We start from the raw sequence: 26,354 nt of genomic DNA, 5'->3' as shown, positions 1-26,354 counted from the left end.
CTGCCACAGTAAATGTGGCCGCCTTATATTGTCACAGCCCCCATATAGAACGCTATCCAAGACCCACACCTGTTCATACTGATTCTCTCGGTCCCACTTAGACATGCTAGCTGAATCACAATGAATAGGACAAATGCACTTACTGCTGTGTAGGTCTGCATGCACTGTGCAGTCTCTACCAGCTGTACACAGGGCAATCTGCAGACTTGCACAACAGTAAGTGCACTTCTGGTGAAAATAGAACGCGTAGTCCCTTCTGGGCCATTCAACCTGATAAAAAGGCGGCCAGGTTCTTTAAGCCCTGTAACGCCGATGGCCCAGCCCTAATCATCCAAATTGCCAAGAGCGAAATAATGATTTGGGACACTGGATGATTATTAGGAGGTGCAGGGAGACACTTGTGTGAGAGATAGGAATATGAGGGAATAACCAATCACGTTCTGGGAAAGGTGAGATACTGGGAATAATCAGTCTGGGCCCGTTAGTGAATAGCCAAAGGAATCAAGGGCATCGTCCTCTGCAGGGAGTTTGGCAGTCCAGCGCAGAGGCTGGAAAGTAAAGAAATACTCAATAGAGTTAGAAGCGAAGTGAGGCAGCACTGGATGGCTGATAGTAAATGAGATAAAAGAGACTGCTGAGAGCTTGCTAAGCGCCATACTTCAGGCACTGGTAAAGATCCCATTCAAGAGAGATTGAAGAGATTTTTTGGCAGCTGCCATCCGGAAGGAACCGGGTGCGAGGTTAAACCAGGAGGATAACCTGACGAGTGAGGACATCTGACCACTAGAGAAACAAGAGGCTGGGGCAGGTGACCCATGGCTCCTGGGAAACCTTACCATAGACTGAGAAAAGCACTCTGCAACGACGAAGACCTACTTGCTTTTTGGAGGGGGTGGAGAAATACTTTTTGAAAGTGATTTGGTCAAGAAGCAAGCAGGGAGTAATATGCCTAGGACAGAGACTCTTGAGAAGCTTCTAGATGCTCTATGCCTGAGACTCTTAAGTGTCAAGCAAGAAGCATACTAGGTGCTATAAAACGGAGACTGTTACTTGATTGAGGAATTATGGGAAGGTTGTCATTGCCCTAGCTAGGTCTTTGTGTCCCTTTTGAGTTAATCCATTCTGACACTGTTTTGCTTAGATTGTTTTCAGAGCGGAATATCCCGTTTTGTAGAAAGACCCCATTACTCAGAGGAGAGTTTCCTGACCCTATACCGACAAAGTTAATAAAACATCTTTGAACCTTACATATGCCTCTTGTGTTTTGTTGAACATATGTCACTGCAAAGAGAAATTGTTTCTGTAGGTCATAGAGTAAAAGGGATCTACGTTTAAAACCCGAATCCCAAAAGCTTGAGTTTAAAAAACAATTCGAAGCCCACTTGTTCACATTTTGTAACTCGAGTTTTTGGATTTTGGTTTGTCCCCCGCTGCGCATTCAGTGTATGTGAACTAGGGGATCGGGGATGCCCCAGCTCTCCTTGTTCGGTATTATGGGCTCCAGTCTTTTTTACCATGCTGAATGCCTCCGAAATGCGCATTGGGCTTTTTTCCTTCTACCTTTTCGGCCAAAACGGAGTAGAATGTGTATTAAAATAACGAGTAATGCGAGAACTCCAAAACCATCTTGGCAGGCAGCAGCTGGCCTTCAGAGCAGCTACTTGTGTTAGCTGATGCTAAACTAGAAAGGAGTTCCCCTCTGCATGCTTTAAGTGGCCCTTCCTCATGTGATACCGCAGTGACTGGTATGCGTTTGGGGCGTTTGTCAGAAAGCAGGTTTGGCTTTGTGCCACCAAGGTAAGCCTCGACTTAGAATCTTGACATTCCCTTTGAAAAGCTAGAGTTGTGCAGCTCCACCAGTGATAAACCAAAAGCACTACTGTCTAAACCACAAACTGGACCACAAAAAATCTTGGTAGCTAATACCAAGCGACTGCCCCCTGCTATTATTTCAATGTTGTGTACTAAGCTTGACTGTTCATGCTGCCTCTCTGGGTTTTGGGGCTTTCAGGCATGGAGAAGGCAAGGTACTTGTCATACTCTGGCAAGCTCCATAAGGAACATAATACTGACTAGTTCTTCTTTCGGCAGAGTTGCAAAGTTTAACGATTGCCCCTCCCTCCATTGTAGTTCATCCAACATGCATACAGTGGCAGTTCCGCTTTCATCTTCTGTCCAAATCAATCACTGAGCGTTCGCTTGGTGCTGGCGAGTAGTTAACGACTTTGCCACTTGATTCCCATTCACTCTACCTACTCATCAACGTATCTGATTGGAGGATGAAAGCTCATAGTTTCTTGTTTTGCAAGTCATTAAGGAAGTTCTCCGAGGTGATTTCTTGAAGTAACTCTTCTTTAGATTTTTTGCAGTAAAGAAAGAGCAATGTGTGCATGCAGAAAATGTTATTGATTACAATTCAACCTCAGTCTGTTAAAGTTTAAGAGTGGTTCCAGCACAGATCTGATTCTCCCTTCAGTTGGCGTTCTGCTTGGTAGAGCTCAAGACTCCTATTTCCACATTCCCATGTGGTCACCTAGTCTTTGCTTTCCCTGATTAGTAGCAGGAAAAAATGGGTACTTCTACAAAGAACTCCATTTTAGGCTTTGCCTCGCATCCTAATACCTATTCAAAGGTGATGGAAGTGATGTTGGCTGTTCAGATGTAAGAGTATACAACTCTCTTCAGTGAGTAACCTGTGCATCGGCTTCCTTGATGTTGTTCTCATCTTCCATTTCAGTCGCTGCACAGTTAATACGGCCTGCACCAGTGATGGAAACCTGTACTAAGGGGTTAGATTTATTATCTGATAAGAATTGTGTGGGATACTACTCAGCCCTGTTTAATTGATTCCTTGCCAGTGGGAGACCACCAAAGCCATTCCATCCTCCGAACTGAAATTTTGTCTGGCTTGCTCCGTGTATGTTTTGCCCTTACTGACTTCTTTACACTAAATTTTGAAAAATGGCTTTCAAAGTTTAATATCATCCAATATGAAATCCGAGAGGTGGTGGTAGAAGGTGTTTGGGGAACCTTTGTGTAGTCCTTTGCATTAGATTTTCAATTGTTGTGTGGCTGCCATTCAGTCTGTGGTGCTCACTTCCTAATCTACTCAGCCAGATTAGGTTTGGATTTACGTGCAGCTAGTGAAGGATCAATTTTGCTGTTATCACTGCTAAGACCAAATCGTTATGCTTTCTAGCTTCTGTAAGCATGACTGTTGGCTAGTTTTATGTCTTTATGATATTATGGTGGAGAATGGGTATGGGAGAGGATATTTGACAAGACCAATATTGATCAGAATTATTCACTCTTTATATTGGTTGTTAATTTCTGTCCTGAGATGTTGTAACTGAGGCCTGTGGAATTAAGGTAGCATTTCAAATCTGGATATTATTTCTGAATTGGTTCTTTTTCATGCATTTTTCTACACTTATTTGTTCCATTTGTTCTGTAAAATCCAAGTCTTCCATGTCTTCCAGACTCTACATGTCTGAGGCTAAGGGTTGCTCTGTTTGGCCTAGGGCAGCACAACTCACTTGGGTTTTTAACAGAGCTTTCAGGAAAGTTCCCTAATGGCCCAGAGGTGTGCCAGGAGATGAGGTTGGAGCTTTCTTGGAGCTCCTCCCTGTATCACCTACAGGAGCAGGTGGAGTCAAAAGCTCTGCCAGAGAAGACCAAGGGGAAGAACTAGTCTTCCTGTTTCTTTTGTACTTCAGCAACTTTCCAGGCTTAGGGGTAGCCCATTAGCAAGTGTACCATCAGAAGGAGTGTAACCTCATAACTCCTGGGATGAGAGGGTTGTCTTTAATGGTACCTCTGTCAGGAAAGTAATTCCCAAGCAAACCTTTGCCAGGGACGTGTTTCAGGACACTAATTCTGAGAATTACCTTTGTTAGATATTTTAAGTGACATGTTCACTGCATGAAATGCTTTATAGGGGGCACTAGTAAACCTAGTGGCCTACAGAGGAGTGTTAAACAAAACCTCTGGCTCAAAGAAAGTTTTGTTTACAATCGTCATACTAGCAGTAGTATCTCCAATTCCAGTTGTAGACTTGGCCCCCACTATAATGGAATTCGAGATAATGTTGAGTATTGGGAGGAACTCCAAGTCACTTACTGAGACTTACCTCCACCAATAGAAGAGAGGCTGAAGAAACCATTGTGATGTGTGCTGCTTAGCAGCAAGTGTCGCTAGAGTCGGAGGGCATGCACAAGGCACTCCCCTCTGCTGTCTTTTCGGTACAGCCTAGCGTTACCTCTGAGATGGTTAGATTTACCCCAGTCCCAGCAAGTGCTAGGGAGCCTGAGAATTGAAGAGGGACCATCACTTACCTTTGAGTTAAAGGTGCAGTCCTTCTTTTGGGACACACTCTGAGGCTTGGCTTATCCTCTCTTTTGCAGACCTTTAAGGAGGGAATTCTTTTAGCCTGACCTACCTGTCCTCTTGTATTTGTAGAATGATCTGTGTGTGGTTCCAAATTCAGCTATATTCGATAGTTCACTGATGCAATTCAGCAAAATAATTCATGCTTTCACCGGGGTGCACTATGTGGCCATTCACCCAATCCTTAAGGTTTTATTTAGGGCGCCAGTCAACAAGGTCACCCACCCAAACATCCTACTTCCTTTAGAGCTTTCTAAGGTTTTTCTGATGCTCATTGGGAGTGTTACCAAATCTTGCCACACAAGCTGCTTTTGTGCTCTCATGCTTCATTCTCTCGCCTCATTCAACTCATGAAAAGTAGCACATGCATTCAGGGAAGATGGAAGAGAAGGTATGCAGCCTTACGGTCGTCTGAGACATTGTGCACTGCCCAAGCAAACTCAAACTATTCAACCACTCATAAAGGCCTGTGTCTTCCACATAAAATACTTGTCCTACGTCCCCAATCCTGAACTAGAACCATTGACTTTGAGTTTCTCCAAGCTTGTGGACCATGTCAGCCTCCTTCTCAGCCAGTTTGTGTTTTGAGACCGTTCTGCCTCATCATTTTTAAGGCTATCTGTTAAGGTTTACATTCGGTCTCCAGGTGGACATTTTCAGCTCTTACTCTAAAGCTCTAATTTTGATAGTCTCTCTAGGGAGGAACAGGTTTCAACAGTAGGGGCTGACGCAATAGTGCGAGAAAGAGAGGTTCCCTTCTCCTGCCTTAGCTTCGGGTTTGCACTTCAGTACAGCTGAATGGATTTAATTAGTTCACATTGAGCACCTGTAACAGTGAGGCATCTGTCAACACAAGCAGCTGTTTTTCTCACCATTCATCTTATTTGGAGTCCCTCTGCTAATTACTTCCATTTTCAGCACAGGTGCTTGGTAGCTAACCTAAAGACAAGATAACCCACACAAGGTAGTTAAAAGCAGTCTTTTCCTAAGGGATCCCAAGCAAATGGAACGCTACTGACTTTGGAATGTTTTTTGATGGCTATTTGCATGGTATGCGAAACCTCCCCAAAACAGTTAGAAACGCTCCAAAGAAACCAGGAAAAGTTGCCCAACATGAAACAACACACCATAAATACAACCCACCCACAGTTGAGTATAAATATTTTTGTTGGTTGGCAGTGAGGTAAATTGCCCAGCACAAATAATTCAAACGTAAGGAAAAAAGTTGCTACAGGATAAGATCACACTGCATGTACAACTGTGAAAACATACTAAAACCTAATTGAAGGTATGTGTAAAGTTTGTCACAATTTACAGAATGCCAAAAGTGAGTTAGCACACTCTAGTCAAAGAACTTACCAGCAGGTAAGTAGTAACTTAAACAAGTTAAGTAACATATATTTCTACTAGATGTGTCTAGGTAGGTAATCTGTTTGAGTGCCTATGGGGAGGTCACAGTGTAGGGGAGCAGGTAGACTCTATCCTGCCAGCTCCCGCCCCCTCACCGCCATCGTATTGGAACAGTCGGAGAGAAGCCATAAATGGGACCCCCCTCTGCATTGTTCCTAGACCGCCTCAAGTGTATGAGAGTCGTTATGCACTCAGACTTCCATACAGAATGTACCCTCGCACTAAAGGTGTGGAAGGATGTGCATGGAAGGATATTGCATGCCAGTGTGTCAGAAATCGTAGATTGGCGTTAAAATGAAATCTGAGAACACAAAGATGTCACAAAGATGATATATGAACCTATGTTTAAACGATATGAAAATATTGAATAACCATGTAATTGAAGCACTAAGAGTAGCGTGAACCTAAAGCTAAAGTAATCATGGATCTAAAAGAAAATTAAGTAACTTACTGACCAGTAACTGTAAATACGCAGTAACGCAAGGTAGAAAGACAACATATAGAAGCTTGCTATACAGGAATATATAACGTGGCCAGGATGTCCATATTAGGAAAATGAACGATGGCTCATGTTGAATTTAACCAAACTACCTCAAACAGGCCGAGGCTGTAAGAATCGGTAGACATGGAAAAACATTCCCGATGATGAGTCAAGGTTGGCCCAGAGCAAAGATGCTATTTTGAGGGATAAGCACAACGCACAAAGGGAGTGCATGGATAAGCTCTGAATGTGGGACATGCTTTAGAAATGAAGAAAGGCGAAAACCTCTGTGAGAGCCAAACTGTTGGTCAATTGTAAGTGTACAAAGTTCATATGAGATGGAATGAACAATTCTCTACAGGCTGAAAGGAGCAGCAGCACCCTGCATAATTAAATCAAATAGCAGTAAATGGGAGGCTACAATTGACACATTTGTGGTCTTTTCACATGTGACTCGGAAGTTGAAAAACAAAGACTATTCATTAAAGCTTTAAGCTACGATAGCGGTGTGCTCACACTCTCTTGACTGTTCTAGGAAAGGGGCTGAAAGTCCAAGCTTGCCATAGCATGCCAACCAATCAGTGGGGTTGGGGAGAAACCAAACACATAATGTTGAAGGAGCTAATCCACTATCATTTTGTTTGCTATAATCCATACTGTATGCATTTACAGGTAGTTCAAGACGTGCCCCGCAGGCAAGGGGTAGCCAATGAGGCACTAATTCTTAGATGTTCTATAAGTAGATATGTTCCCTTCACCAATCCTTACACTTAATAGGTTGTGTATTTTGCCACATAGAGGGACGTCATAGATATATTGAGTTTTAAGACGTTATGCAATCAAAGGAGTGTGCAAGCATCAGTCTAATGTCTGCCAGTTTGCCCTGCTTCATTAAACTGAGAATAAAGTACTACTTTGCCATATTTTTTGAGTCTGTCTGGTTATTTGGTTTGTGACCATTATTGTAATTCCATCTTGCACAAAACGCGCTTCAAGGTGCTACAGCACAACAGCATCCTCAACACCATGTATCCCACTGCTTCGCACTCTGGTGAGGGGTTATGAAAACATCTAACCTAATGGCAGAACAAGGTTCCAACCAAAAGGTTGACAAACCTTTCTATAATTGTTACTAAGACTGAGCAATCTGGCTTAAGGGAGGGAGGAAGGCTAGCAATGATGTGCAATTATACTCAGTAGTCCTTTCATTGTTAACTCCCAAAGAATAGCCTACTCTGGTATTCTGAAAAATATACACTTCATCATAAAATCACACCTAGAATAAAATAGTGTTTGCATATACAGTAATGGGCATTCAAGCCTTTTCTCACAACTAATTCTAAGTGTAAACCTGCTACCTGGTGACGAGCATTGTACATGTCGGTTTAGTCGATGGAAAGAAAAGGTAGCCCTAGACACAGTAAAACAATACCTTCATGTGGTCCTGTTCAGGACCCAATGTGCCACACAAGTCTTAAATTGTAGACTACAGGTGTGGAGAAAATCTTAACCAACCCATGGGATTTCAGTGGCCCTCCCTCAGAAAGCTTCAGCTCTAGGTTCGAGACCCTTAAACCGCATTAGGAAAGGAAACAGAGCAGGATTTGGCCCAGCGTAAGTCTATGGCAAACTGCAGTAAAAGGGGAACTGCAGACAGTTATGACCATAGACCAAGGGCACAGTTGAGAGTGTGTTTGAATAATGACTTTCTAGGCCAGGGCCCAAAGATAAGTACACACAATGCCATTTTCAGATAGCACAGATTAGGAAGGCGAAACAACCTGGTGTGTAGAGATCTTCTGTCTCAAGTAGTTACAGGATCTGGTCACCCAGGGACTTGCACCCCAGACCAACGATGACCAAGACGACCCAAAAGAAGAGCAGTTAGCTTTCAGATAAGGGTTACACGCAGCCCATTAGTGAAACCAATGGTGAGGAAGACTCCACGAAGATGGCGGTAGCAGGCAAAATGGTTCTGGACAACTCGAAGGGCAAAACTGGCAGCTAGCCAGTGGAAAATGGTCCAAATAAGGAAACTGCTGACCCAGGACAGACCGTGGGGTAGTGGTATCCCACCATCCTTCTGGGTGACTGCAGCGTGCTAACTCAAGGCGCATTACTAAGGGAATATTTGGTGAAACAGCCCAGAAACAGTGCTAGCATGGGACATCCAGCCCATCCAGTAAGGAGGAGCAGAAGGAAGATAGACAGCCCACGCGGGACATACAGCAACCAAATCCTGAACTCCGTGAAAGGACAGAGGTCCCAGCCAGTATAGTTAGTTAAATCTTGTCCTTAAAAGCAGTTACATAGCTTCAAAACAGAAATCATACAGAAAAATATAAGTAAACCTGCAAAAATCTCTACAGGGGTTAATAAACTCCCGCAGACTTGAGGAAGTATTAGGATCTCCCATAGATCTACCCATTCACACGTGGGCTGGCCTAATCCATTCCTTCAATAACCTGCATTGGCGCTAAGATTTCGGGAGCCAGTCTATCAGGCTTGACTTAAAAACCACCAATAACCCAAGTCCTCTAGGGGCAGGGACCTAATACCAGCCCAAACCACTGTAAAGGTTGCTGGTTTCCACTCAGACCGAATACATTGAGCTATTAATGTGGAAAAACATGATCCATCCGATTAAGCAAAACTAAATTACAGGTACCACCAGGCTACTCCACAAAGCCAATATTTACTCTTTGGTGCCTGTGGGTGATTCTCTCATATTGACAGTGGGTGTGCACTCCATATTAAAAACTCATAGGCAGAGCCCTATATTTCAGGTGTTGCTCATTTGCATCAATCTCTTTAAAACAACCATTGATGTTTAAATGAAGCTTTGTATTGTAAACATGTTGAGGGTTCTCTTTTATTGACTGTTTTGTGCATAGAACTATTGTGTTCTGATACTATTGCTTGAGCTCAGTTATGTAGAATTTTGACAGGCTCCTCTTTAATTATTATTAGTATTGTATTTATTGAGCACTGACCTAGCTTCGAGAAGCAACAGAGCGCTTTACAGAGGTATTCAACAATACAGATACCTAACAGAGCACTTTTCAGTGGTAATAACAGAACAGATTCACAGCGGGGGCTGCGGGTAGGACACGGATGGGCACAGCGGAGGGGTACAGCGGCGAGAGGGCAGGCGGCATCTAGTGAGGTGGCACGAGGGCCGACGTGATCGTCTAGGTGTTGAAGAGTAGAGACTCCTTGGAGAGGTGCGTCTTGAGTTCTTTTTTTTTTTATTGTAGGAGAATGGGGGCGAGTCGGATGCTGACGGGGAGATGGTTCCATAGTCTTGGGGCTTTAAGAGGTATGTTTAAAACACTTGATAGCTTGTTTCAGACGTATTTTCTAAAGCAGTAAAAGAAATTTCCCTTGTGTGTTCGTCTCCCTTGTGTATGGGCTGTCTTGCAAATGTCTTCTTTGAGCACCGTTCTGTTCTACTTGGTCACAAGGGCACAGAATTGTTGTAGCACAAAGTTCTCTTGGACAGTGTTCATTGCCTTTAGATGAAAGAAAAGTGCGGATTGCAACCCAACTCCTTTTTTTAACAAATTATTTACATGACTATTCACAGATAGGGTGAGGGAAGAATCTGTAAAGAACAGTTTAAAAAAACGAATAAAAGGAAACCTGCAAGAAAGGAGCATTGATGCAGTAAAAGGTACGGGTAAGAAGTGGGGAGGGGGGCCAAATCAATTTTTCAAAAAAATTCCAAATTGACAACATATTTGTTCACAGTTCTTCACAATGAGTCGCCATTTTGACATTGGCCTTTCGTGGGCACAAGGCTGGTGTTTTATCGCTTTTGTTTTATTGCAAGGGTTTTTCCCTAGGCACAGGTCTAGGATTTCGTCAATCTTCTCATCACACGTCTGTTTCATTGATACGCTCTCCTGTGTACAATTGATAGTCAAGTAAACTTGTCTCTTGAGCCAATGGTTTCACAAGCAGAAATCTGCTTTATTGCAAGCAAGGGCTAATCTGAATATGATTGTTCTACTCCTGATCTTGTCAGCACAGGAGTTTTGTACTACAACAGTGTCTTGGCTGTATGGCTGTTGTTAGTGTCCCGGATAAATGTCTGTCGTATTGTGAGGGTCTTTCCTAGTATATTGTGTCGCAGCCTATTGGGAAAGGGCTCTTGCAGACTTGGGGAATGGTTAAATATTCCCATAGATCTACCCATTAACTCATGGGCCAGGTGTAAATCCATGAGCTAAGCCCATGGTCTAAGCCAGCCCATGAGTGTATAGGTTTATTGGATTGAGTGTTTCCTGGTCACATAGATGTTTTACTGTGAGAAGCTTCAGGCAGGATACTCATTTTGGGTGCAGCAAGAGTCTCTTGTGCAGACATTTTCTATATCTTGAGTGTCACTTGACAAAGGAGTTCTTTGTGGTATATGGCTACTGTATTTAGAGGATATACCAGGGTCATTGATATGTATTTTGAGGATGTTATGAGTATGTGTCACTAGTATTTCAATTAACCACAAAAGTTGGATGGTAGGCACTGTTCACATGCACTCTTACAAACCTAGAATAACTGACTTTATATTCGGCAGGATCACCTAGTATCGAAGTTTACAATAACCTCTATCTTCCCTAAAAAACACTTGATACCCTGCGTTTCAGATCTCCTCTCTGGGTCCAGATTTCACCTCTGTCCCACACTTTAAATTCAATATATAGGCCTTCATCAGGACATATAAAGTTGAATTTCATAGACCGTCAATGTTTTCCCCCTCAACAGCAATGTATTTACCGATGCTGTAAATAGAATCACAAAATACAATCTCATTCCAACCTAAAAACTGCTTTAGTGACAGTCTTGTAGGGCCATATACTCCTTGGTGATCCTGCCAAATATAGTCAGTGATTCTATGTTTGTTATGACCATATAGAGTGCTTTTGAATTAATGTGATGTGGCATTGGATTTCGTCTTGTTATAAAATTGTAATCTGAGATAACTTGGCCCGTATTTTGTTTCTGAGGCTTGTGGAATCTGCTTAGATCACATGCTGTGCATATGCCAACATCTAGTGGAAGCTGCAGAGTATTACAGTTTGTTTTTCGAAACTCGAAAAGGGGCGTCGAACTAGGGCGTACCAGTAATACTATCCCTAGTGTGACGTCCACTGTACCCATGATCCCTCACGTGTGTAGGACCCTCAGATTGTTTTTTTCCGCCATACTTGTCGGAAGCATAATCGCGGAGTCCCTGGCTTTTAGCCATTTATCATATAATTAACAAAAATCGCTGTTCTCCAACCCTATGTCGAATATCGACGACGGTACTCGAGACCGAGGAAGAACAGCCGTCGGGACTACACGACAGACTTTGGGCCTTGGAAGGCATCTGGCCTCGCCCCATGCCTCGGAAGGCCTCTGGCCTCGGCCCTGTGCAAGTAGGAAGAGTGGGGGGTGGATATACACACACACACTCGTTTCCTACATATACCCGCCCGCTGCCTAATATTGACATATGGAGAGTACTCCCTTTTAAATTCTGCCTGAAGTGCAACCGTAAGTTTCCCTGGGTAGACAAACGTAATACCTGTAACCTGTGTCTTCCAAGGGACCACCCCGAGGCAAATTGTAGAGCTTGTAAGCTCTTCAAAGCCACGACACGCAAGGACCGCTCAACCATGCGTTGGGCCCACTACGCCAGGCAACTCAAGGCCATGGACGCAGTGGGTTCCTTCAGCGATGGCAGCAACGCTGCCGTATCGGACGGCGAGGGCACAGGGGTGTCGTCAGGCACCCACGCGCAAGCCCCCCGACCTCGGAGGACTCACCGGCGGTTCAGTTATGGGGACAACACCCGGCGGCAAGAGCGCTACCCACACCTCTTCCACCAAACACACTAATCCCGACCGAGATTAGACACGTGTGTAGAGTGATCGGCATAAGAAGGCACAAAGAGAGCGGTCCGCCGATTCGGTGTCCCCTGGGCGTTTCAGGTCACGGTCGCCTCATGACACACAGCAACCATCCACGATTGCTAAGGTGCTAAAAGTGCCACATTACCTAAAGTCACGGAGGTATTGTCGTCAGAAGACTAATCCGACCTTTACCCCCAGGCAGCACGTTCGCCGGCTACTCCTGTAGTCCGTTCGACGTATGCTTCCAAGATTCAACGCCTACTAAAAGATTCTGTACTGAGTCTCCAGCTCAGGGGTTGATTTCAGACCCTTTTAGTGTTGAACCTTACTAGCAGTATGGTGAGGATTCAGAAGTACAAATGCTGGACGACCAGACTGGGGTTGATTACTACGGAGACGATGAGGACCAGGAAGAGGAGGAGGAGGAGGAGGAGGAGGAGGAGGAGGAAGACGAGGCGGAAGCCTATAGTCTAGACTCCCCTATTCCCAAGTACCCCCCCCTGTGCATGACTCACCGGTTGACAGTCAGCCTTTACTTAATGAAGTTTTAGCCAAGGCTGCAGCCCATTTCCAAATTGACACTCAGGGTGCCCTAGAAGAGAGAGCTTGTGCAGAGGAAATTTTAGGAGACAAAAGATCCATTGCTCAAACTATCCCCATTCTAAGATCTATTCATCGCAGAATCGATCCTTCTCTGGTGACCCCTAATCTTACTTGGTCAGTTAACCCACAAGTAGAAAAACTGTTTAAAGCCGCTCCCTCGGACCCACTGTAGATAAGGGGTCAGCTAAAATCTGACTCATTAGTGGATAGAACCACCAGAAAGAGGGCGGGAACACCACTAGCATCTTCGGAAACACCCCCGGACAAGGGGAGCAAGAGAATATATGCTCTAGGGAGGAAAGTGGCATCCACGTTGGCATACCAAGCGCGCATTGCCAATACCACCACTCTGCTAGCAAGCTACAGTTGTCACCAATGGGAACAGGTAGCTGCCCTCATTGCCTCCGCACCAGAAGCTCTAAAGAGCCAGTTGGCCCAAATTGCATCGGACGGTAGATCAGTGTCCGAATGCATTCTCAAAGCTAACTTCGATGCAGCAGATAATGCAGGAAGGCTGATGGCATAAGGCACAGTGCTTAAACGACACGCTTGGCTAAGGCAGTCGGGGGTTTAAATCCGAGACCCAAACAACCCTCATAGACATGCCGGTAGAACCAAATGTCCTGTTTGGGAAAGCAGTGGAGGAAGCGCTGAAGACTGCTAAGGAAGAATATGACACCTTAAAGTCCCTTGGCCAACTAACAAATAAGCCCCCAAACCAGCAAGGAAATAATACTTTTCGTCACTTTTGCGGCCAAAATTCCCAGAGAGGGTCCAATTACTATCAGAACCAAGGAACCTCGTGGGGTGGCAACCAACAGGCTACCCAAGGTTTCTCCAGAGGTCAAAAGAGGGGCCGCGGTAGAGGGAGAGGCAGCCCAGGTAGAGGCGCTACGCCTCCCAATAAACAGCAGTGACATTCCACTCCGGGTCCCATCCCATGCATCCCCAGTAGGGGGGGCGCATTTCCATCTTCACCCAGGCATGGGAAGGAATCACTTCGGACAGATGGGTGCTGTCCACAGTGTCCGCGGGATACTGTATAGAGCTACTGGAACGCCCCTGCAACCATCCTCCAAGACAGAAGATACACTCCTTGGAGCACCAAAGAATCCTCCTCGAAGAGATCGTCATTCTTCTTGCAAAGGACGCAATAGAACTCGTCCTGGGCAACCTTACTCCTAGTCCATAGTCCCCTTTCCTCCATATGCCCGCCCGCCGTCCCCTCTAATAAGGTTCCTCTGTTCTCCAGCATGGGGTCTGGCATGGATTCACATGCTCATGAATATTCCCCATCGTCAGGCTGGGAATCCTCGGTAAAGAAAAAAACCAGTATCAGTTTCGTTTATGATCTGTCTTTCGTAGTAATAACCAATCACTGGTCTCTGCGTCATACTGACCACAGCCAATGACTGCCCTCTACCTAAGCACCGTCTCTGGCAGCCATCTTCAGATTTTTACCGCATGTTCATGTGTTGGGATCCTCGTGCTATTGCTCTCGAGCGTTAGTGCTATTTTTTTCACGTTTTTTCTCAAAAACTTCGTTTTTTTCGGTCAAAAGAGCCTCAAGCTCCACCGACTCTCCATCCGATCAACGGGGACCTGTGTCGGATTCGTCTGCGCCCCTCAAGGGTGAAGAATTCGTCGAGCTACGCTTTTGGAGGACTCCAGAAGCTTCTCAGGCCCGGACATGGCCCAGGAGAAGGGAAGCTCGACGCCCGGAAAGCTGTTCAGGGTCTGCCCTGGATGCCAGCTGCAGAACGTCTTTAAGGAGGACGAACACTCCTTTTGTCTCTACTGCTTACATGAGGACAAGACGCACGTGGAGAAGGACTGTGCGTTTTGCGGCAATATGTCGGAGCGGACCATGAAGGACCGCCATCAACGTCTCGCCAACTGGCTGGAAGGGAAGAGCCTGTCGGGCGAGAAGAAGAGGCAATCCGAGCGGTCTTCTAAGACCTTTGAGGACGCCCCGGCGACGGGGGTCCAACACAAGGCCAAGCACCGCGAGTCCGCTGGCACCGGGAGCGCCGAACGGTCGGGCTCTACGGGCGCCAGGCAGGGCGCACCCTCCCCGGCACCTTCAGCCACGAGCCAACGCTCTGGGTCGGGTAAGAGGAAGGGCGAGCACCCGGCGAAGCTCCTGGAGAGGTCCCGGTCGAGCTCAAAGGCCCCATCGGAGGGGGAGCGAGGCAGTGTCCCCCCCCCTCAAGGATAAGGCGGTGAGCGCACCTAAGGTGGTGAAGGCCTTAATCCATCCGGCCAAGCCCTCTATCGAAGCTGTCACGGCGGCCCTGGCTCAGCCTGTGGAGGCTACACCAGTGGTGGCGACCTCGGGGCTCAGTCTCCCTGCCACCTCGGAGGGAGTCCTCTTTTGTACCCATCGATAGGACCCCCGTGAAATCCCCGGCGGGGAAGAAAAAGGGGGGGCAGGGCGTCGTCGTAGATTCGGCTTCAACCTCGGAGGAAGAGCTGATCGAGGTCTTAAGCCAGGGCCTTGGCGTGGAAGGCCGGCCCGTCGGGATGGATCCCGACGCAGGTGACGACAACATCGTCGAGGGTGCCGACGGGGCCACTGATCGCCCGTCGGATTCCCCTCTGCCAGCGCCGCAAGACAACTCGGCGGCCATTTTGTTGGCTATGCAGTCCTTATGCTCAGAGATAAGGACGAGACTACCGTTGCCGACGGAGGAACCTCTCCCGTCGGGGGATCCTGAACCGGGACCTTCTGGTGTTCCCCCGCCCAAGAAAAGAAGGATTCACCCTCCACCTCCTTTTCAGCCGTCGCGCCCCGTCCAGCCCTCCTCCCCGTCCACCCGAGGGGATGATACGGGGACTGACACGGCAGCGACGGGCACGGACGACTAGGTATACGACGAGGATCTACCGTCGTCACCTCCCACCAGGGCTTCTCCGCCCGACGAGATTGGATCGTTCCACTCCATGATCGCCAGGGCATCCGAGCTTTTCCAACTCTGCCCTGAGGAGAAGAAAAAGGAAGGATTTCTTTATCAACGGCGCGAGGCCAAGAAGAAGACGGTCCTCGCGGTGCCTCTACTGGACGACATTTGGGATGAGGGCCTCGCCCTCCTCAAGAACCCTTCCACGACGCCAGCTAGAAGAGACCGGTACGAGAAGAAGTACCGGGTCCCGGACGCGGCCCCCCTGTGCCTCCGGGCGCAGCCTACCCCGGACTCCGTCGTCTCCGCAGCGGCCAGGAAGAAAGCGGGGGGGGGGGGTGCGGCCTCCACATCGACTTCCCCACCGGACGGCGAGGGAAAGAAATTGGACGCTATGGGACGCAGGGTCATCTCGTCTGCAGCGACGACGATTAAAGCGGCCAACGCCTTGGCTATCGTGGCCCGCTACGACGGGGAGCTATGGTACAAACTGGCTCCCCTGCTGGACTTCCTACCGGACGACAAGAGGGCGGATGCCCTGGAGATCCTACAGGAAGGTGAGGTGGCGTCAGACCACGCCATCTCTATTGCGACGGACATCGCCGACACTGGGTTTCGCCAGTTGGGCAACGGCGTGTGCCTTAGGCGGCGTGGATGGCTCAAGGCTACAGACTTCCGTCAAGACGTACAGACCAGAGTCCTGGACATGCCGTTCGATGGGAACAACCTGTTTGGGAAAACAGTGGACGATTCCCTTCAGGCCATTAAAGCGGACACTGAGACGGCCCGGGCCCTTGGGGTTCTGCAGCAACGACGGACGCCCTTTCGGAGCAGCGGAGGCAAGGGCGCCTCCAAAGGTTCCGGCGGCGGTTTCTCCACCTACCGTCAAGCGGCCCGCTCGTCGTCTCAGGAGGCCTACAGAGGACGAGGCAAGTCTGGCGGACCCCGCCGTCGTCGCCAAGGAGGTCAAGGCGGCAAAGCCTCGTCGAAACAGGATTGAACCGGCCGTGGGGTCGGGCCCCCACCGAAGCACCCCGGTGGGAGGCCGGCTGGCGAGCTTCGTCAGCGTGTGGGAGTCCATCTCCACCGACCGTTGGGTGCTGGACGCCTTAGCCCGGGGCCACGCGCTCGAGTTTCAAAGAAGGTGCCCGCGCGTCCCCCCCGTGGCCAGGAAAGAGCTTCACGTCCCTCAGCTTCTCCTGGAGGTAAGGGCGATGCTCAGGAAGGGCGCCATCGAACTCGTCCCAAAGAGGCTTCGGGGCTCCGGAGTTTACTCGAGATACTTCCTCGTGAAGAAGAAGACGGGAGGATGGCGCCCCATCCTAGACCTGCGACGTCTGAACAAGTTCATCAGGGCGCAGAAGTTCCGGATGGTCACCCTCCAGCACGTCCTGGGTCAGCTGGAGGAGGGAGACTTCCTGTCGTCGTTGGATTTGGAGGATGCCTACTTCCATATTCCCATCCTAAAGGGGCACCGAAAATTCCTCAGGTTTGTGGTCCAAGGGCGTCACTACCAGTTCAAAGCCCTCCCCTTCGGACTACCGTCGGCACCCAGGGTATTCACCAAGTGCCTTGCACCGGTGGCGGCGCAGCTGCGCCGCGAGGGGATCCACGTCTACCCCTACCTGGACGACTGGCTCATCCGAGCCAAGACGAGGGAGCTCGCCGTGGAGCACACGGCAAGGACCGTCCACCTTCTCACGGACCTGGGATTCTCCGTGAACTACGCCAAGTCCCACCTGGTACCCGCGCAAAACGCACTGTTCTGGGAGCGAAGCTCGACACAGTGTCCCTTCTGGCCTCCCTGTCAGAGGAAAGGACCAGGTCCATCCTGGGCAAGGTACAGCGGATGTTGGTTTCCGACGCGGCCAAGGTGAGGTCCATCAAGTCTCTCCTCGGAATGATGTCTTCTTGCATCTACCTCATTCCCATGTGCAGGCTCCGGTTGCGCCCGTTGCAGGAGTTCCTGGACGCGCGCTGGATCCAAACGACGGGCGGCTTCTAGGAGAGGATCACACTCGACGAGAGTTTCCGCCGAGCGGTCCGGTGGTGGGGCACCCGCGCGCATCTGACGGCGGGCATGGACTTCCAGACCCCAGACCACCAGGTGACAGTGACCACGGATGCCTCCCTGGAAGGGTGGGGAGCGCACACCGAAAATCTGCACGCGAGAGGCCTTTGGCTCCCGACGGAGAAGTCCCTCCATATCAACGTCCTGGAGCTCCGTGCAGTGTTCTGGGCCCTCGGGTCCTTCCTTCCGTCCCTCAAGGGCAAGGTGGTGAGGATCTTCACCGACAACACCACCACCATGTTTTACATCAGGAAACAGGGCGGAACCAGGTCCCCAGCACTGTCCAAGGAGGCGCAGGACCTGTGGCATTGGGCCGTCGCCCAAAGGATGTTTCTGGTGCCGTTTCATCTGGCAGGGATAAAAAACACCATCGCCGACTCACTCAGCAGGGAGCTGTGCTCGTGCCACGAGTGGGAACTACGGCAGGATCTAGTGGATCGCCTCTTCCGACGGTGGGGCACACCCCAGATCGACCTGTTCGCGACGGCGACGAACTCCAAGTGCCGGAGGTTCGCCAGCAGGTTTCCCCAGGCGAGGAGCATGGGCGATGCTTTCTCGTTCCCCTGGGAGGGCCTGTTCCTCTACGCGTTCCCTCCTTTGCCACTGCTAATCCGGCTCGTCAACCAGCTCAAGAGGTCACGGTGCAGGATGATCCTCGTCGCACCTGCGTGGCCGAGGCAGATATGGTTCCCGGACCTTCTGGACTTGTCAGCGTCCCCGCCAATCAAGCTGCCGGTGGACGCGGATCGACTCTCCAGGGAAGGAGGCGCCATCCTCCACCACGACCCGAAATCGCTGAACTTGCAGGCCTGGCTCCTGCAGCGCTAGAGTTTGGGGGATACGACATACCGGCCGACTGCAGAGAGGTTCTTGCAAAGGCCAGGGCGTCCTCGACTCTTAAATGCTACAGACACAAATGGAAGAGGTTCTCTGTCTGGTGCCACGCACAGAAGATTAACCCTCTACGGATTACGGCTCCCCAGGTACTGCCGTACCTGCTGACGCTGGCCAAAGCTGGTCTGGCACACGCGTCCATCAAGATTCATCTTGCTGCGATCTCCCGATACACCAGAACCACGGGGCGGACGTCCTTGTGGTCTCATCGTCTGGTGAAAGATTTCATGTAGGGACTGTTCAGATCGTTCCCGCCGGTGAAGGCTCCGGCCCCGGCGTGGGAGCTCAACGTGGTACTGACCAAGCTCATGGGACCTCCGTTCGAGCCTCTGCACTCGGCCCCGTTGAAGTTTCTGTCGTGGAAAACAGCGTTTCTTGTGGCCATCACCTCCGCACGACGGGTGGGAGAGATCCACGCCCTTTCCTGCAAGGCCCCGTACTTGACTTTTCACGACACGAGGGTAGTGCTCAGGACGCACCCCTCCTTCATGCCCAAGGTACCGTCGGACTTCCATCTCAACGAACCCTTGGTGTTGCCTGTGTTCTTCCCATCGCCTTCGTCGCCGGCTGAGAGGACTTTGCACTCGCTGGATGTGGCTAGAGCGCTGAAGTTCTACGTGGACCGCACGAAGTGTTTTCGGAAGACGTCACAACTCTTTGTGGACCTGTCAATCAGGGGAAGGCTCTCTCGAAGGCTTCCATTTCCAGATGGCTCTCCGGCTGTATCATGTACTGTCATCGGTTGGCAAACCGACCGCTGCCTGGCCGTCCGAGAGCCCATTCCACCAGAGCGATCGCAGCTACCACGGCGTTCCTTTCTGGTGTGCCCCTGCTGGACATATGTAGGGCTGCTACGTGGAGGTCGACGCACACCTTCACGAAATTCTACTGCGTCGATCGGGATTCCAGGGAGGAGTCCAGGGTCGGCCAAGCAGTGCTGCGCAACCTGTTCGCCTGAGGTGAGCCTGGTGAGGAGGTAAGATGCTTAATGTTGAGTTTGATGTAATGCTTAATGTTGAGCCTTTGCCACCTCCCGTGGTTGTGCATGTGTGTACTGCTATGTATTCTTTATTCATGAGCATGTGAATCCATGCCAGACCCCATGCTGGAGAAGGAACAAGTTACTTACCTGTAACTGTTGTTCTCCAGCATGGGTCTGGCATGGATTCACATGCGAACCCTCCCGCCTACCCCTCTGCGGCTCTTCACTTGTTCATACTGCCACTTCACGTGCTTCCAAATCTGAATATGGCTGCCAGAGGCGGTGCTTAGGTAGAGGGCAGTCATTGGCTGTGGTCAGTATGACGCAGAGACCAGTGATTGGTTATTACTACGAAAGACAGATCAGAAACGAAACTGATACTGGTTTTTTTCTTTACCGAGGATTCCCAGCCTGACGACTGGGAATATTCATGAGCATGTGAATCCATGCCAGACCCATGCTGGAGAACAACAGTTACAGGAAAGTAACTTGTTCCTTATTGCTAATAGGTCTCTGACCTGATGATAGAAAAGGACTGATGGGCGATGCGCGGGGCGGAGCCAAGGTGGGCGGGGTTACCGCCGCATGCCGGGCCCCGCACAAGAAAGAGAGGAAGGAGACATTTTTGGAAACATTTTTGGATGCTTTTTACAAAGTGCTCCGGTCCCGTCCCACAGGACAGAGAGATGTCCCATAAGTATGGAGGAAAGGGGACTATGGACTTAGGAGTAAGGTGGTCACTACGGTGAGTAACCTGGTTAGTTTGTTCCATAACCTGTTGCGGTCAATGGAATCAAAGGCTGACTGTAGGTCAAGGAAAGCAATATACAGTAGCGGGCTGTTCTTAAATATGGACTGTTCTCTTACTTAGAGTTTTCATCAAAAAGCTGTACAATCCTGTTCCCACTCGGTTCCTAAAACCTGTCTGAGAAGTGGTTACTCTGCCGAGGGCCGCACCCAAGCTTCCAAGTGCTCCAAGAACAAAGATTTTACTTGTAGAATCGAGCAACGTTATGGGACAACAGTTAATCGAAGGTGCACGATTCTGTTTTGTAATCCATGAATAATGGATGGATGATGTGATTTTTGGTTTGCAATAAGAAATTCACATGTATGGGTGACAGTCAAGAGGGCTTTGATATCATTTGGGGACATAAGATCCAAAAGTGGATTAATCACCAACAAGAAATATATATGTTGAAAGTGAACTGAACCTGCCACCCATCTTTTGTTATATAGGCCCTGATACGGTAAGGTCATGATGATGGGATTTCCTCATTGTGTATGTTAATTTTACTAGTATTTCAAGGACATTTAGGGGGTCACTCTTGATGACATATGCATTGTATTTGGAGGGTCTCTCAGCTGCAATTTTTATGTTGTATGTATAGGGCCTCTTGGGCACAAGGATGTGTTGTATTGAGAATTTAGGTCTATTGTATTGTGAATGTTTCTATTTTGCCTTAGACTTTTTCTTAACACTCTCCTTTCTTTCAGGATCGATGTTCTGCTTCTCCATGGCCAGTCATTCACTTCCAAAACATGGCAGGATCTGGGAACGTTGTCACTGCTAGCTGAAAATGGGTATAGAGCTGTTGCCCTTGACTTGCCAGGTAGGGTCCTGCAAATCTAACTGCCCTCATGACTGTTTAGAACGGGTTGGGTTTTGACAAAGCACTTACGTGTCTGTATTGAGGAGCCAACATCTCTTTTGCATGCTTTTATGGACTCTGTACGTTCTCAGTCATCACCATATTTCCAATCTCAGCCTCCCTCTCATTTTTGTTTACTGATTGTTGTTCGGGCCCCTCCTTTATTGACATCGTCATATACAATTTTCTAGTTACAATTGTCATTATAGTTCCTAGAATGCAGTTGTGATTTTTCAAAATAGCTCAATCACTACTTCTGTTTACACACCATATCCTTTCCAAATTTGACTTCACTAATCCAACTTTAGGCCAAGGTGCACTCACGCTCTGGACTAATTTACCTATAAACATTCAGCTAGCTCCTACCTCCCGCACCTCAGGATGTAACTTAGGGCCTTACTGTGCACGGAACACTTCACCAGGGGTGTGGGGTCTCTAACCTTTGTGTGTTTGGGATTATGAATCCAATGGTATCTCACTGTTCAGTGGGTAATCAGTGATTAAGGTGCAATAATAGAAGGTGTAATTACATCGAAAATAAATAAAATGGGGGTATTAAAAGTCGAATCGATGTAAAAAATCTTTCATTTTTCAGGTGTGACTTCCATTTTTTTAAAACGGCAAAATAGGGTCCAGCTTAACTGTGCCAAAAAGAGAGATAAAGGGTGGCTTCAGAATTAGAGGGGTGTGGGAGGATCCACCCCCCCTTAAATGATAATTTTGAGGACAAGCGTAGAAGAATGAAAATTGGTTTAGGGATATGAAGTTAAACCAGTGCAGAATCTTTGTAAGAAAAGGAATTACATTACTGCAAAATCCACTCAATGGCACCGTGACACCATAGATAGTGATGCCAAAGATAGTAAAAGGATGTACGTAATATGCGCGCTGAAAAAGGCATCGTGATATTTTTTCTTCAGTTATTTGCAAATTGTTAAATTGCCATTTCAGGGTTTTAATAACAATTATATCACATAGAACCATTCAGTGTCTTGGCTAGGGCTGATGGGGAGTTGTAATCCAAAGCATTGGGCAAGACGGTTACAGATCCCTGCGCTACACCAGGTAATGATGTTGAGATACAGACAATACTCAACTCCCCTCCCCCGGCCTCTTCTTCCACATGTACCACTTCATTGGCTTGTTAATGTGCTCTGCTGCTTTTTAGTTGGGAAGGCTCTATCTAAATTGCCTACATTCACACTTTTCTATGAATGCCATGTTGTTGTGAAAGGTATCGCCTGCCCCTCTTTATTTTATTTCATTTATTGGGTATTTATAATGTACCTATACAGCAAATGATGTTTCAAGGCACCACAAGACAGAAAAGGGGGGGGGGGGACACGCACGAAGAATAACAAAAAGCAGTCCTACTAGTCCTTGTGCTATTCAGATGGTGCAAATGCAGTAACCAGAAGTGCAAGGTAGTGGGGATGTGGGGGGGGGGGGGGTGTAGTGCAGGTCAGAGTGGAATGCACTATTGCCGAGGAGGCAAAGGAAGTGTCGGGCGGAGTGGAGAGCGCCCAAGTGCTGGGGGGGGGGGGTGAGAGGAGGAAGGTGGGGGGGAGAGGGCCCCAGGGCTAAGCGAGTGCTAAGGGGAGGCCAAGTGGACATGTGCCAGGGGAATGAAGGTCTCATGCTAGGCGTGAGGGCAGGGCTGGATGGGTTCAAGTGTTGCAGACTAGTGCCTGGGGGAGGGAGCCCGGTAGGACAAGTGCAGGATAGGGTATGGGGGTCAGGGGAGACCAAGGTGCTGGAGCAGACTGGGCGAGGGGGCCCTTGTGCCCTGTATGAATGGGATGGAACCAGGCAGCCAGTCAATACGACAGAGGGGAACATTAGCAGGGGAGGGGAGGCAGGGAAGGAAGAAGAGAAAAAGAGGGTCTTGAGAAGCTTCCGGGACTTGAGGCGATCCGGCTCAATTCTGAGAGAGGCAGGGAGGCCATTGTTAGGAAAGCTTTCCATTTCATGTGTAATTTTCCCTCCACTTGTGTACCCCCCAACTTTTTGCTTTGTTTAAACACCATAGTTTAACTTTACCAGAGGAGCACATCCTTCTGCTGCACTCCCCTGGGCTTTTTGCTCACTTCTTATGGGGAAACTGACATGCCCTTAAAGACAGTCAGTACTGGGAGACTTTGTTTCCTTTAGTCCTTGTCAATGTTGAAACTTTTCTGCAACATGTTACAAGTGCACAGAGTACCTTACATACTCTTACGTCCTATCCCCTTTCCTCCATACTGCATAGGCGTGCCTCGTGAGGGACGGGAGACAGAACCTTTTTCACCAGAAAAATCTTCTTCGCCTCTAAATTTAGAGGTGCGCGGAGGTGCGGCCCTGGGAGCATGCGCTGCCCTGACTCTGCCCTACAGCGCCATACCTCGGACGGGGAACGGGCCGAATTCACCAGCGCTCCTGGGTTTGGCTTCGACCATGTAATGCCACGCACAGATTCTTCCTCCGATTTCTTCTTTTGTCTTTTTTCACTAGGTACTCGGTCCTTAGACGCCACAGCTCCTCCCTGGCGCATTTCGACTTTGACAGGATTCAGCAGGTGCCCATCCTGCAACGGGCCCTTTCCAACTTCAGACCCCAACTTCTGTCCTCGAAAGCGCGGAAGAACAGACTAGCCAGGTGGTGGAGGGAGCTCTTTCAGCGGTCTCCTTCTGAGGATCTCAAGAACTTTGTGAAGCTTCGATCCAGGCCTGATGTAGGGCCTTTATTTTCATCCGCACCCCGCAAGGGAGACTCCTTCCCATGGACTCTACTGCGCGGGAGGGACCGGTCAGGTACTTCTACCAGCACACGCACTAAGGCTGTCACAGCTACCGGGTTCTGGGCTGAGGGGTCCTCGTATCCTCCAAGTGCCATTGTTGAGGGGCAACTAGGCTCTATTACCGGGCTTGCGCCCGAGGGGCTCTGCCCTTGTACTGGCATCATGGCCGAGGGGGCGCCTGAACGCAGCTCTAACGACCCCCGGGTCGAGGTGGATACACCTACTGGGCACGGGCCCGAGGAGCGGGGCAAGTCACACGCTAGACTTGGCAAGGACTCGCACCAACGAGCCGAGCAACACATTGCAGCCACGTGGTAGGCAGCTCAACAAGATGGCCGATGTGCCAGAAAAGGTCACCCGTTCGCCGCTGCAGGACTTCGGCAAAGAACTAGTATCGAGGTGGAACTGGCATCAACCAGGTACGTGGCCTACGGCCTACCCTTCTAATGCGCAAGGTTGTTTTCCCTTGCGTCCGTATGTACAGGATCGGCAGCGGCTTCAGCTGCCTCTAGCTACCCGTCAGTCCCCTCCTCCTCCTCAGCCAGCGAGGACCGGATCTTTGAGAGGTTCCTCTGCCTCATGAAGTCTCCAGATATGGGGACTATCATCAAGGACGCAGTCAGGGAAGTCCTTCCCGCTATACTAGCGGCACCACAGACGCCGGCTCCTCAGCCTACTCCGCAGGCAGTTCCATACCAGCCTCTTCCTCAGCCTCTGGCGGTGGTCCCTTCGCCCCTGCCTCCGGCTCCAAATATTCCTACTCCTCCTCTTCCTCCTCCTCCACAGGATCCCCAGACCCTCAGGTTACTGATGAGGAGGATTCTGACATGCCATAATCAGCCAGGGCCTTCCACGAACGGATCTCGGGCCTGGCGGAATACCTGGGCCTCCCCCAGCCCCAGGTAGAACATCTGGCAGAGGGCATCCTTGCCGAAGTCCTCACGAGGCGCCCTCGCCGAAGTCCTCACGAGGCGCCCTTCTGCCAGACCAGGAATTCCACTGCAAACCGATGGGAGTCTCCCTTGCCAAGAAGGGTTGGCTCAAACCCCACTCCGTCCAGCCGTTCAACCGCTGCCTGGACGCCAAGTACAAGTAGATGGAGGGGGATACACTCTTGCTCTCCTCCCATCCTCAGCCACGCTCTTCGTGATTGCTGCGGCATCACTGTACTCCAAGCCTCAGTCGTCTTCGTCTTAGTCATCAACGGCGCTGTTGGGCAAGGAGGAAAAAACCTTGGAGGCATACAGTAAGAAGCTGTATTCCAAAGTCTCCTTGCACCTGCGACAGGCCAACGCAGACGCCATGCTGGCAGCCGCTAACCAGCGACTATGGTGGGAAATTGCTAACTTCCTCCCGGAACTCCCCTCCCACAGCCAATCACGTTTCAAGGCGGGGCTAGCCGAGGCCAAGCTCGTGGCTCGGGATATCATGGAGTCCACGCTGGCACACATTGATACCTCTGGACGTGCCATCTGCCTTGCCACAGACATGAGAAGGATGGCCTGGCTCCGGGCAACCAAGTTCAACCCGAATGTCCAGGAACGTATTCTAGACCTGCCCTTCGAGGGCAGTGACCCCTTTCACTCCAGCACAGACGAAGAGCTGGACAAGAAGAAGAATAGCTCTCAGACGGCTAAGTCTTTATCCATTCTGACAAAGATCACGCCAAAAGCGTACTCCCAGTCTCTGCAACACTTGGATAATGGTCGCTCATCTGGAGGTTTCCGTGGCTTCCAGGAAAGGAGGTCCAGGCAGCCAGAACGCTCGCCGACCCCTAGTCAGCGCAAGCATCAAAAAGGGTGGGGGGGGGGGGCAAGGGCTTTTTCCAGACCCCCTCCTCCGCCTCGGCCACTGAGGGTAAAAGGTCAAGGCAGACCCACTCGGGTCCACGTATCGCCAGTGGGGGGCAGGCTTGCTCTTCACGCACACTTTTGGCGACAGAACTTTGCGGACCCCTGGATCCTGTCAGTAGTATCATCGGGGTACAGTCTACCTATTCCTGACTCTCCTCCCTCCTCTCCTCCTCTTCCGCAAGTTGGGACAGCAACTCTTTTGGCAGAGATTTGGTCGCTCGCCCTGAGCCAGGCCGTGGAGGAAGTCCCAGCCTCCCAGCGAGGCTCCAGCCTCTACTCCAGGATCTTCGCCATTCAGAAAAAGAACCAGACTGGCCTGTCATGATCTCTGCTTCCAAAAGGTCAGGGTTTTCCCAACTCCCTTGGAAGCAGATCCATAACCCAGGTTCCGAGTGCCAACCAGTCCCAATTGGGACCTTTTGGACCCAGTCCTGGCGCCAGTGGCACCA

At 49.5% G+C, this 26,354-nt stretch overlaps 1 protein-coding gene across 1 annotated transcript in view; it reads left to right on the top strand.

Annotated features, from left to right (window-relative positions):
- The window catches only part of ABHD14A (abhydrolase domain containing 14A), a 189,035-nt gene that overhangs the window by 125,125 nt on the left and 37,556 nt on the right, over nucleotides 1-26,354 (top strand). Inside the window, exon 3 of the mRNA XM_069644013.1 lies at nucleotides 21,122-21,237. Within this exon, the coding sequence (XP_069500114.1) occupies nucleotides 21,122-21,237 (116 nt within the window). The remainder of the gene's footprint in view (nucleotides 1-21,121; nucleotides 21,238-26,354) is intronic.

Source organism: Ambystoma mexicanum, chromosome 2p (genome assembly GCF_040938575.1).
Source record: "Ambystoma mexicanum isolate Mex_15411 chromosome 2p, UKY_AmexF1_1, whole genome shotgun sequence".
NCBI classification, from domain to species: Eukaryota; Metazoa; Chordata; class Amphibia; order Caudata; family Ambystomatidae; genus Ambystoma; species Ambystoma mexicanum.
This window is presented reverse-complemented; position numbering and strand designations above follow the sequence as displayed.